The sequence below is a fragment of the Vollenhovia emeryi genome, unplaced genomic scaffold (assembly GCF_000949405.1).
Source record: "Vollenhovia emeryi isolate VEMERY1.0 unplaced genomic scaffold, V.emery_V1.0 DF939125.1, whole genome shotgun sequence".
In the NCBI taxonomy this organism is placed as follows: Eukaryota; Metazoa; Arthropoda; class Insecta; order Hymenoptera; family Formicidae; genus Vollenhovia; species Vollenhovia emeryi.
This window is the reverse complement of record NW_011967241.1, coordinates 49191-60902: the sequence shown is the minus strand read 5'-3', so window position 1 is coordinate 60902 and position 11712 is coordinate 49191. Positions and strand designations below refer to the sequence as shown.

The 11712-nt window shown below is 40.4% G+C and overlaps 1 protein-coding gene across 6 annotated transcripts in view; it reads left to right on the top strand.

Moving 5' to 3' along the window:
• LOC105569169 (WD repeat, SAM and U-box domain-containing protein 1-like) overlaps nucleotides 1-11114 on the top strand; it is a 17566-nt gene extending 6452 nt beyond the window's left edge. The window contains exons 1-18 of one of the 6 annotated variants that reach the window (XM_012025369.1): nucleotides 2740-2766; nucleotides 3390-3524; nucleotides 3632-3803; nucleotides 4834-4979; nucleotides 5145-5371; nucleotides 5461-5699; nucleotides 5777-5867; nucleotides 5942-6051; nucleotides 6112-6254; nucleotides 6313-6505; nucleotides 6588-6733; nucleotides 7057-7286; nucleotides 7475-7740; nucleotides 7812-7902; nucleotides 8132-8226; nucleotides 8314-8475; nucleotides 8543-8687; nucleotides 8801-11114. In XM_012025369.1, coding sequence (XP_011880759.1) covers nucleotides 3418-3524; nucleotides 3632-3803; nucleotides 4834-4979; nucleotides 5145-5371; nucleotides 5461-5699; nucleotides 5777-5867; nucleotides 5942-6051; nucleotides 6112-6254; nucleotides 6313-6505; nucleotides 6588-6733; nucleotides 7057-7286; nucleotides 7475-7740; nucleotides 7812-7902; nucleotides 8132-8226; nucleotides 8314-8475; nucleotides 8543-8687; nucleotides 8801-8961 — 2724 coding nt within the window. In that variant the 5' untranslated portion in view covers nucleotides 2740-2766; nucleotides 3390-3417 and the 3' untranslated portion in view covers nucleotides 8962-11114. Of the gene's footprint in view, nucleotides 1-2739; nucleotides 2767-3044; nucleotides 3066-3389; nucleotides 3525-3631; nucleotides 3804-4833; nucleotides 4980-5144; nucleotides 5372-5460; nucleotides 5700-5776; nucleotides 5868-5941; nucleotides 6052-6111; nucleotides 6255-6312; nucleotides 6506-6587; nucleotides 6734-7056; nucleotides 7287-7474; nucleotides 7741-7811; nucleotides 7903-8131; nucleotides 8227-8313; nucleotides 8476-8542; nucleotides 8688-8800 lie in introns of those variants that run through there. The other 5 variants (XM_012025370.1, XM_012025371.1, XM_012025368.1 and 2 more) reach the window with 5 other exon arrangements.
• The last annotated feature ends 598 nt before the right edge of the window (nucleotides 11115-11712 follow it).

Genomic DNA, 11712 nt, shown 5'->3' with positions numbered 1-11712 from the left:
TTCCTTTACTCATTATCTTTTTATAACATGATAAGATTTACTAATTTAATTTTGCGTTCTACCTTTTCCTCCTACATACTCATTTATATTTTCATAACGCGATGAATATAATTTTACGTTCCTTAGATTTCCAATTTCTCCTTCGTGCATGCGCTTATATTTTCATAACGCGACGAAGTTTACGGTCAATATAATTTCGCGTTCTACCAAGATTTAATTTCCCCTTCGTGCACTCATTGGGTCATCCCATAAATAATGCGGTGTAAAAGGGAGCTCGGTTTATCCTTTAGCTCGAAACCGAGAGACTCTTACCAGGGGCTCTATTCCGTACACGGTCACCGACAACTACCGATATCGTTCGCGCAGCTTTTCTATCATGTAAAAAAGCTGCGCAAACGTCGACAGTTGTCGGTAACCGTGTACGGAATAAGAGACCCAGGGAAGTGAAAATTTGAACTCAAGACGGGAGGAAATTATAATTAACGATGGATAATATATTTTCGATTGAAATTGAAATATCAATTCTTTCCAGTACAAAACTATCTTTAGGAAACTGCATTGCCTGTGGAATCATTTGATATTTAAACATAGAAATTTCTTGAAGTTGTCAGTAATAGATAAGAATAATCAAAGCTTATGAGAATGTACATGCCTCAGTGGTCGAATTGGCGATACGCCCGCCTAGAGAGAAGGGAAGTCCAGGTTCAAAACCTTATTGTCATTTAACATTTATATTGGCCGCGTTCAGCAGAAAAAAGCTGCTTTGCGACTGTTGTAAAAATCTTGAATCTGATTGGCGTACGCTCTTAATCTTGGCTGAATCTGAGAGCGTACTCCAGACTCCACAAATTTTACAACTGCAAAGCAGCTTTGTCCGCCAGACGCAGCCAATGTAATGAAGTTTACACGACTATAGAAGCTACGGAATTAAAAAATTATCAATGATATTGCACATATCATAACGTATTATTATTATTATTATTGTTATTATTAGGTTTCTAAACACGCGTGATACGAGCAGAGGCAGCGACACTTCACGCGCAAGCGGTAGTTTGACAATTTTTTTCAGATAAATTTAATGCATTTCATTGCAAGCGTTAAATACCTATTGTACTTTGTGCGCGAGATAGACAAATAACGTCGCGTGTGTGCGCAAACAATATAATTTTGTTTATCGTTACAGTTCCATCTTGAAACGTATCGCCGCGCCTGGACCCTTATCTGATGATTAATTATACACGGCCGACAGCGGTTGCTTTATATAGCGAGCTATTGTCCTTTTTAAACCACGATACCGATCGCCGGACGTAATGATGCAGTAATGTTTGCGCTCATTCGTAGATGCTAGAGATAAGTGGCAATCGATGAGCTTTTATGTACACGTCAGCGTTGGGACGATTATAGAGCCGTCCCGAGTCTGACGCTTCTTGTCTCTACATCGCGAAAAATTGACCGTAACAGATCCCGCAATAGAAGTCGCGCGAAGACGGCCGGTGTGTATGTACAAGGTAACCATTAGGAGAGATTTATAACACACTGGAGCGAGCGGTCCTATTGTTCTCGATGCGCCGAGAGAGAGAATGTCTTTCTCTGCACGGGGAGAATTTTCTCTCAAAATGTATCCTGAAAGTCATGTAATTGTGGGATAACATGGCATTTTGAAGACGAGAGGTTTTTGAAATTTCATCATTCTGCTAGCAAAATTTAAAAAAATCTCATAAAATTCTTGGAAATGCCACGTTGTTCCATGACGATTACGCGATTTTAGGATAAATGTTTAGAGAAAATTCTCTCCGTGTACTGATCTGATTGGTCAACGATTTCTATCTCAGCTTATATCAGATGAGATAGAAATCGTGAGATAGAAAATCGTCAACAAATCAGATTACAGAGAAAGAGACAGAGATTCGCCCAACAGCACCTCTTTTTCGGCGGTGATCGAGAACAACGGGAGTAACGGGACCATTCACTCCAGTATGTTACAGAACTCACTGGGAGAGACTGTTAACGCGGAAAAGTGAAAGATTTTATTGACGAATTCAATGTCGCCAATCAAAGTTTTCATCTTTTCACGAGTTCACGCCGGAGGAAAAGATTCACAATAGAGTCCCAAAAAATTAGGCGACCGCGCCCGAAATCGCGGGCATTTAATTGCAGGCGGAATATATAGTCTTCAAACGGGGACTGTAGACGGATTCGTCCCCCAAGAAGTGTGTGTGTGCTGAATCGTTGATTACGGAATAATGAAACCGCGATGCACGTGGTGGGATCAATTTGCGGCGGCGGGGGCGCCTTTGACGACGCGCGGCGGTCAATGCCAAGGGCTGTCCGACTTTCAGAAACTTTAGAACCCCCCCCCCCCCCCCTCGCTCCCTAGGTCGCCTTTATACGTATGCCCACCTGTAGAACAGTCAGTCGATTCAGGACGCATGTATTATTGAGGGATACGCGCGGCACCGCATCTGATTCGCGGAGCGTTTAAAAGGCGAAGGTTAAAAGGTGCTCCTCGTGCGCGCCTCGTTACCCCCTCACATTTCCACGTGACAGCTATATGGACGGAGCGTACGATACGCGCGTCCGGCGAGGGAATACATCAATTCTAAAGATACCTGTGACAAATATCGTAATCACACGATAGCGCCGGAGTAGAGCGGCTTATGATGTAACGATAGGATATCGCGCTTATCGACACTCTGACATTTCTGACGTTCAGTGTCCGCCGTGGAGGTCTACGTGTCGTCCGCGGCTTCATTTTCAAATCGATAGGCAGGTAGCCCGCGGCGATATTAATTTCGTCATCCGTCGTTCTTAAATAGCGTCGAATAGGAGAGGGTGAATTCAGTATCTTACAATATAGAGAAAATGCTAAAAGTAAGCGGCCTAGTTCAAAAGAGACGAAGCTACTCACTTTTACACTGAGAAAAATTTCCATCGGATCATTCAGTTGAACAGTGTTCACGATGGTTAATTTTGCCGATTAAATTATTAATTTATCCGCACGGAAAGAACGGCTGAGGTGAAGACAAATTAAAATTAAAATGGGCCGCGCGGCGTAGCACTTTCTCGTAAGAAGAAAACCGCGCACGCGGTATTATAAATTATATTATATACTTTTCACAATTCTTAAAGTTTTGAAATTCTTAAAGTAGGTTTTAAGTTTACCTTGAACAAGAGTTTAAAGTATCCAAATTTACTTTTCATATTTTCTTGGTTTTCTAAAGTAAAATTTTAAGGTTTATCTAAGATAAATTTTCCCAAGGGATCGCTTCCCGCCGAGGAAACTAAAGAATCGTCGACGCTATTACGCGCCCGTTTCATTAGCGTGGACGATATCAGTGTGACTTTGGGGCGTGACACACAGCTGATTAATGTTTCATACGTCTTTACAGCTAAGAACCCCGTTAATCTGAAAAAAACATGACTGCCATAGGCGACGTGCAAGCCTTGCAAACTCTGACAGTTTACAGTAGCGATGTAAACAGCGTCGACTTCGCCGGCGATTGCGTTCTGGTGACGGGATCCGGGTAAATATCGGTTATCGATACACGCGCGATTCCGCGGTGCTGGGCGCCGCGCTGCGATTAAGCATCGCTCATTTCTTTCTCTCCCTCTTATTTCTTGTTCAACACAGGGACAAACGCGTCCGGGTCTGGGAATGGCAGCCCGGCACTGGCTACGTCGAGGCTTATTTCTCGCCCCTGATGGGGCACAAGTACGGCGTGACCTCGGTCAAGGTCAGCCCGCAGTCCACCATGCTGGCCACCTCCAGCATAGACGGCACCACGCTGCTCTGGAACTTGCGAGTAGGTTTAAAAATGCGGAAAAACCACGAAGCGGGCTTTGCGACCGCGACTATCGAGCTTCTCTTCGTGGCTTCAAAGATTAATGACACAATGAATCTTTTATGTATACATACATATACATATGTATATACAGGGTGTACTAAAACCACCGGATATCCTTTGAATCGCAGATTCCTTAGAAAGTTTCAAGAGGAAAATTCTAATAAAAAAATGTCGAGGCTATGATAGTTTTTAAATAATAAGCGATTATATTTCACAAATGACAGGTCTGAGATTTCGCGCGCTCAGGCACGGCGACACGACGAGTGATAAAAGTGTTCCTATGTGTTTCGCGAGCGAGCGAGAACCAAAGTCACCGTTTAACGGGACAGAAAATATTTGGGAAGACGATGATCCGGTTATTTTGCAAACTTGAGGATAAAGAGAGGCGGGAGACTAGATTGAATCCAACTGAAAATTCCAAGTTCACTCAGAATATCGGAGATCGACTAAATCGAGGGATATCAGTCTGATCAAGATGCTCATCATAGTGAACCCCTCCCTTTTATTAATAAGACGTTACGCAAAGTTAACAAAAAAATGGTTAAAGATAACAAGAGGAACAATTAATTCGAGAATGAATCGTTAAGTCTGTTGTGAAAGTTGTCGCTATGCTAAAAAAGGCGATATTCGTAGGAACACCTTTATCACTTGTCGTGTCGCCGTACCTGAGCGCGCGAAATCTCAGGCCTGTCATTTGTGAAATGTAATCGCTTATTATTTAAAAACTATTACAGCCTCGACATTTTTGTATTAGAATTTTTGTCTTCAAAGTTTCTAAAGAATTTATGATTAAAAGGATATCCGGTGGTTTTAGTACACCCTGTATATCTACACGTGTAGAAGTCAAAGTGAGTTACAGCTATGTTGCGCAAGTAACGATAAAAGAAACATAGTCTCCCGTGAAAAGTCACGTAAATGATTTAGAATCGTGAATCATGTTCTAGCGATTATTGTCCTTGAGTTAATGTAAATTTGTGTCATTTCGAAGACGGGGACGAAGATACACACTATGGTGCAAGTGGGCGGCGAAGCGGTGAGAGTCTGCAGATTTTCGCCGGACTCGACATTGCTCGCGACCGCCGGAGATAACGGGCAAGTCTGTATCTGGGATCTGATTCATCGCAATTTAATCAGGCAAGCTCGTTTGCGGAGGATACGTTCTTTTTTTTTCTTTAATAATTTAATAAAAGTACGTTCCAGTCCAAGACATTTTTCGCATCAATATTGGCTCTTTCCTGGCCCCCTTAATTTGCATTTTGATCAAACGCTCACGAGGCACATTGTTACCTCGATTTCCAGATGTTTTCAAAAGCACGAGGGTGCCGTGCAAAGCTTGTCCTTTTCGCCGGACTCGAGCTGGCTGATCACCTCGTGCACGCTGGGCGTTCTAAAGCTGTTCTCCACTGCCGAATTGATCGACACTTGTACCTCTAGTAATCAGGACATCGCCGAACTTGTCTCGATTGACGACGCTCACGACATGGGGGTGGTTTGCTGCGACTTCTCGACTTTCCAAGAGGTCACATGTACGCAAACGTTGCCGACGCACTATTTTGTAGAGGTAGAAGAGATGAGACGCAACGTCCTGCGCGATGTAACACAATTATTGCCACAGGTAACGAGCCGTACACCAAGCTCTATCAACTGGTCTCGTGCGGCAACGATCACGACGTAAAATTGTGGGAGGTCACAGTGAGCCAGCATAAGTGCGAGGCCCAACCCTCTACTGCCACTGTACAGCTTTGCAGAGTGATGGAAAAGCACAGCAGTGCCTTAACTTGCGTCCGTTTTAGCAGCAACGGATTATATATCGCCAGCTGTGGCCTCGATAAAACGGCAGTAATTTGGGAGACGGTAAACGATCTTTTTGGGGGAGAAAAATTAATCCAATTCGGCAATCGCCCTCTTATTAATTTGCAATCCAATTGCAGAGCTCAGGAAAGGTCATGTCGATAATGTCCGGTCACAATAGATACATAGCTTGCTGCGCTTTTTCGCGTGACGGAAGCTTATTAGCGACAGGTAATGTCTCTACTTAATTCACGAAAAGAAAAAATTAATAATTTCGCGGCAATTGACACTTTACATAATTACAGGCTCTAACGATAAATCAGTAATCGCGTGGGACTTGACTGGGAACTTGACTATTGATTCGGAACTCTCGAGAAACGTTGGAACGAAGTGGTTTGTGAATGATCCTGAACAGGTAGGTCAATCGCAAATAATAATCTACAAGTGACAGCGTTAACGAGATTCTCCATTTTAGAGCACCATGCGTGAACACGACGTGATGAGAAACGTCGAGACGTACGCTAACGAAGTGAGATTGATTCAGAGATTGGAGGAGCACAGTGGTGCGGTGAACAGCGTTGCCTTCCACGGAAATAATCTTTTAGCTTCGGCGTCAGGGTGAGTTTAAGACTGTAAAACTAGCGATTTGATTGCGCAACCCTTTTTCCACTTGTAGCGATAAACTGGTGCGCATTTGGAGCGTCGAAACGGAAGAGGAGGACGGGGAGGAAGTGATCAAAATACAGGAGAAACCGTTCAGTCCACTCGACGCTCACACCTACAGCGCCAATTATGTGGAATTTAGCCCGTGCGGTTCAATGCTCGCCTCCTGTTCTCTCGACGGGACGACTTTAGTTTGGAACACAGAAGTGACGACCGTTTCTCTAATGCAAATAGCATTGTATTTCTAATTTCTTTCCTAATTTCTTATTGACAATTTTTCATTGACAGAGCGGAGATCAAGCAAAGCCCTCGTTTGTCAATTCTGGTACAGGCATTCGCGTGTGTCGGTGGTCACCTGACGGCACGAAGATTGCTACCGCTGGTGATGACGAAAAGACTACGTTGTGGGACATAGACTCTATGGAGCAGTTGCAGTATGTGTGCTTCAATATAATCCCAGTAGACACCAAAGTAACAGTTACATAACATCAATATTTACATTGGTGTTGCTGGGATGTATAGAATATATATACAATAGAATATATTACTTATTTGTAATTGAAAAATCTAAGATTTCTCATGAAAATGGGAGCTTTAAAGATATTCCACAATTATAAACTTTGAGTTACAAATATAAGCATAATTTGAATCCATGTGTCATGAAAAAATCATGTTTTACGCAGCATGTATATATACATTTCAATAAATGACTCAATGGATTATTTTTCTATCTGTAGATAGTTAACAGTAATTTTAGGCAACTTTGCAGTGTCTTCGAAGGTCACGCCGACGCGATATCGACCATTGCGTTTACACACGACTCCCGATACCTGGTGACTGCGTGCAACGAAGGCACCTGGCGTCTCTTTGACACTCTAGACGAGAAGAACGGTTCGGAAGCATTGCTGGTTTGCGACGCGAGTCACGATCTGGGTGTCCAAGGCTGCGACTTCAGCCCTACCCCAGGCTCCTTGATGTGTAGTGCGTGTAGGAGATAAAACTTTTGATTATTATTACTTTAATTATTACTTCAAAGATTAAAATCGGTGAATTAATATATTGTCAATTCACAGTATCAAATTTTGTTGGCCGTATCTGGCAATCTCATTTTAGAAAAATTTTAATTAAATAAAAAAGGTTTATTAGATAATCAACAATGAACCAACTACTTGCAGCAAGGGACACGGATGTGAACCAGCAGATATATTTACTGGCGACGTGCGGCAATGATTCGTTGGTTAAACTCTGGCACGTAATTATTTCAAACGACCCACCGTCCGATTCGGACAGCATTAGTTCGAGTAATGTCGGCACGCGTTACAAGGAGAAGAAGTCTTTGACCGGGCACGGTGGAAACGTAATGTGTGTCCGTTTCTCGCCCGTCCACGGGGAAGTTGTAGGTAGCGTCGCAACAGATAGAACGGCCCGTATATGGAGCGTGGTAAGCGATCCGAGACAATTACGCTTGATAAGAAGAAACGCGAGGACATATTTATGGGAATGTGCTTTCAGTTTTCCGGAAGCTGTTTGTACGTCATGGAGGATCACGATAGTCTTGTTACGTCGTGCGCATTTTCCGAGGACACGTCATTTTTCGCTACAGGTCTCGAAACTATTATGACTCCTATTTATTGCACAACGTTATAAATTTATATACGTAGCTATCGAGTTGCACACTTAGTCTTATATAAGTTGTTTACTTTGTGAATGTTATTTCTATAATTGCTGAAGGAATACAAACTGATTAAAGATTTGTTTGCTGTTTCGCATAGAAGATACGATTAGTATCAGCAAGCGTGAAAATATTTTACCGCAACCGTAATAATGTTTAGGTGCATTGGACAAGACCGTCTTGGTCTGGAAGGTGCCTCAACAGTTGGTGTCTCAGAGTAATTTGATGGATAGCTTGAGAAACAAGAAGAAGAGAGTCAGTAATTACACGACACAGTTTTAAATTAAACGAATGAAACGCGCGACTCGAATGATATTACTATTTGAATAAAATTTTGTTCAGGTCGCGGATTGGAAACTATACGACACTTTGAAATGGTTGAACGACATTGAATTATCCAGATTGTCTAGGAAAGCATTGACTTTGGGATTGACAGGACGACATTTGCTATCCGTGTCGGAGAACGAACTGATATCCCGGTTAGAAATCGAAGACGACGAAGAGGTGCACGACATTATGATGATTTTATCTGGCTTATTGTATCAAATTCGTTACACCAGAATTTTTATAGGCGGTGGAAATATTGAAGAAGCAATTATATTGGCTGAAGCGCGAGGACTGCAACGTTATGGAGAACATAGACGAATCTGAAATTCCCCACGAATTCCTGTGTCCTATAACGCACGAGATAATGAAAGAACCTGTGCAGTGCTCAGGTACAAATGTCACACAAAGATTTGCTTTTTTTTGCGTCAAACAAAAATGACTTCAAAGTATCTACGAAATATCTATCTTCACAAGTCCAATTATGTACAATTATTATTTCCAGACGGATTTACTTATGAAAGGGCAGCAATAAACGAATGGTTCCTGTGTGGAAAATACACCAGTCCAATGACAAACGAACCGTTGCACGATACTTCCTTTACTGCGAACTTCGCTCTCAGAAATGCTATACTCACTTTACTTCACGGAGAAGGACCACAATAGTAATGGCATTTTTCGCACTTACGGAAGGAAAAAGAGAAAAAAAACGGCACGTGTTGACAATTTACGATACACAATAAGCAATGGTATTCTACGTTATACATTCAGATTCGATAGTTTTAACGCAATAAGATTCGTTCTCTTTACAAGAATCGAAAGAAATTTGAACATCGATCGGTATCTGCGGACCAATTAGACACACGTAAAAATACAAACGACTCAGTAGCGATTTCATAATTAAAAATTACCGCGAAAGGATACCGCGTGAGGGCTGAGGCAAGGATCTACAATTCCTGACCTTTTATTTCGAGGAGTTTTGAAATTGGGATTATTGGAGATATGCTTAGAGAGAACACGTTTCAACAAATAACTAAGGAGCATTGTCGTAACTTTTGTCGAGAGGCGGTGTGTATCTAAGAGCCGCCGATCGACACGTTATCAATATTGGAAGTAATGTCTAGAAATGAATATTGTCGAAAGATTTCTGAACATTTGACATCGAACACTCGATGATATAGTGCGTGTACAATACACGCAACGATCCAGATACCTGATGCAAAGCAACAAGTACAAGTTTACAAAAAAATTTATGGACAATCTTCGAGATTATGGATATAGCGGGGGCGCTGGTCTAAATATCAGATATTACAGAGTAATTGAACGTACGTACGTATACATGTAGTTAGAAACATATCGAGAGTACACAGATTTTATATCGGTTCTAGCTGTAAACAGGATTTACAAGTTTTCGAATTGAATAGAACGTGACGTATGTTTTTGTCACTCTCTTTTGCATCTCCATACCAAATTTTTTATAGCTCGGATAATTCGCGTTTTCGTCGAAAGATACGATCGAAAGATACGATCCTGTGTTACGAGACGAAGAGTTTACGATTTTATGTAAGTCATTCTTGATATCAGTATTAGATAGAATTAATTTCGAGTCTAAGATTGCATTGACAGGGTTAACTTTGCACCAGGGAAAAGATTTGGGATCATTTAGTATCAAAGGAACTGATTTCAGTAGCTTTCTGACTATTTCTTTGAATGCTAAATGGCCCTGAGATTTTCACTGCGTCGCAAAGTTGCAAATCTTTACTTTATAGTTGTTGAAAAAAAAATTGAAAACCAAGTTTTCAATTTAGTGAGTAATGAAAATTTTGCGCGATATCAAACACGTGTTTTAGATTGAATATGCTACTTAGTAGTATAGAAATATTTGTGCCTAACATAACGACGAGGAAGACTCGTATTTCTCGAGATATGAAGGAAGCATCTCGATTTTTTACTCTACGACATTATCGTGTTTTATCGAATATTTATTTTCTGAGATATAACTTTGTAATATAATTAACAGAGATACGTTAATGTACGTGAGACTTGCGTGTAATAATAATTCCTTTCTATTTGCAAATATTACGCTACAAATTATACTAATTGTTGGTATACTTTTTATTTACTTGTTGCACTAATGTTTAATAGACAATTTTCTTTTTTGACACGTCAATTGTTATTGGTAACCAGACTGCTTGCCCGTCATTATTAATGATTATTGTCGTAAATGCTAGGGAATTTGTTATACACTTTTTAGATCGATGATATTATGGATATAAATAGCTATAATCATAACATTTTATAATAACACCGTATTAACTCTTATAGTAGTTTTTAAGTGTTATAAACAACAATTACGAAAACTGTACATATACAATTGTAACAGACGATAAGATATACGTGTGTATCGCTTGGAGGAACGTGAACCGTCGATTTATTTCTCTTTCTGAGAAATTAGTCAGAGGTGATTAAAAAAGAAACTCGATCGTTTCTAATTAGCGTTCACGCACAGATTTTTACATAATTTCTACGAGGTTTTCAATCACTCATGACGAACACGGTTTTGTAATTGTACGATTTTAAATTGTCACTCGAATTCAAAGTCTGTATTTCTGTGATATAATTGAGAAATCGTTTGAAACTTGTGTATCGGAAGGGCGCGTACTAACACGATCGCGAATAACACGTTTACAATCGCGCTATCGAGGGAACTCCGACGTAATCGAGCTTGAGCGTTAAGCGACTATACAATTGTAAGCGTGATTTTTCTGTATAGCTATATACAAATAATAAAATCGATACTATAATAATATCAAAAGCGACGGATTGCATTATATTCCTTACGTCTTTTCCTTGGTCTTCCTTTTTCTACACTTCTTTCATATATAAGAAATAATACGTAATAACAAAGAATATGTAATTAATATTTAATAAGTATATATTTTTCGGCAGAAGAAACGGTACAAGATGCAGCAAGATTGCTGCGTAATATTAAACAAGATAGTGAACTTTACTTGCATTTAATCTACTAATTGTAAGATTTCCGAAAATTTTATTTCCACGTAACTCCTACGATTCATTTCCTTTCTTATGCTCAAAATTAGATATGAGGAGTATATGCAAGAGAATTAACATTAACATTTAAATTTCTTTTTCAAAATAGGAACAAGCAAATAAAAAATTCTCGAGGTTAATTGACTTCGAAGTTTACAGACATGTGAAATTATAAAATTGCTGACATGGAAATACTTTATAAAAGGTTAATTAATTAATAACATGACAGAGATTAAACTGCGCAGAAGAAGTGAAGCATGACACTAATTTAAAAGGAAAGAGAAGCGAAGCACACCCATTGAGAAAACCAATCGGTATCGCGGAAAAGAGGTGTCGACTGTTCGATTATAACGACAATCACGAGGG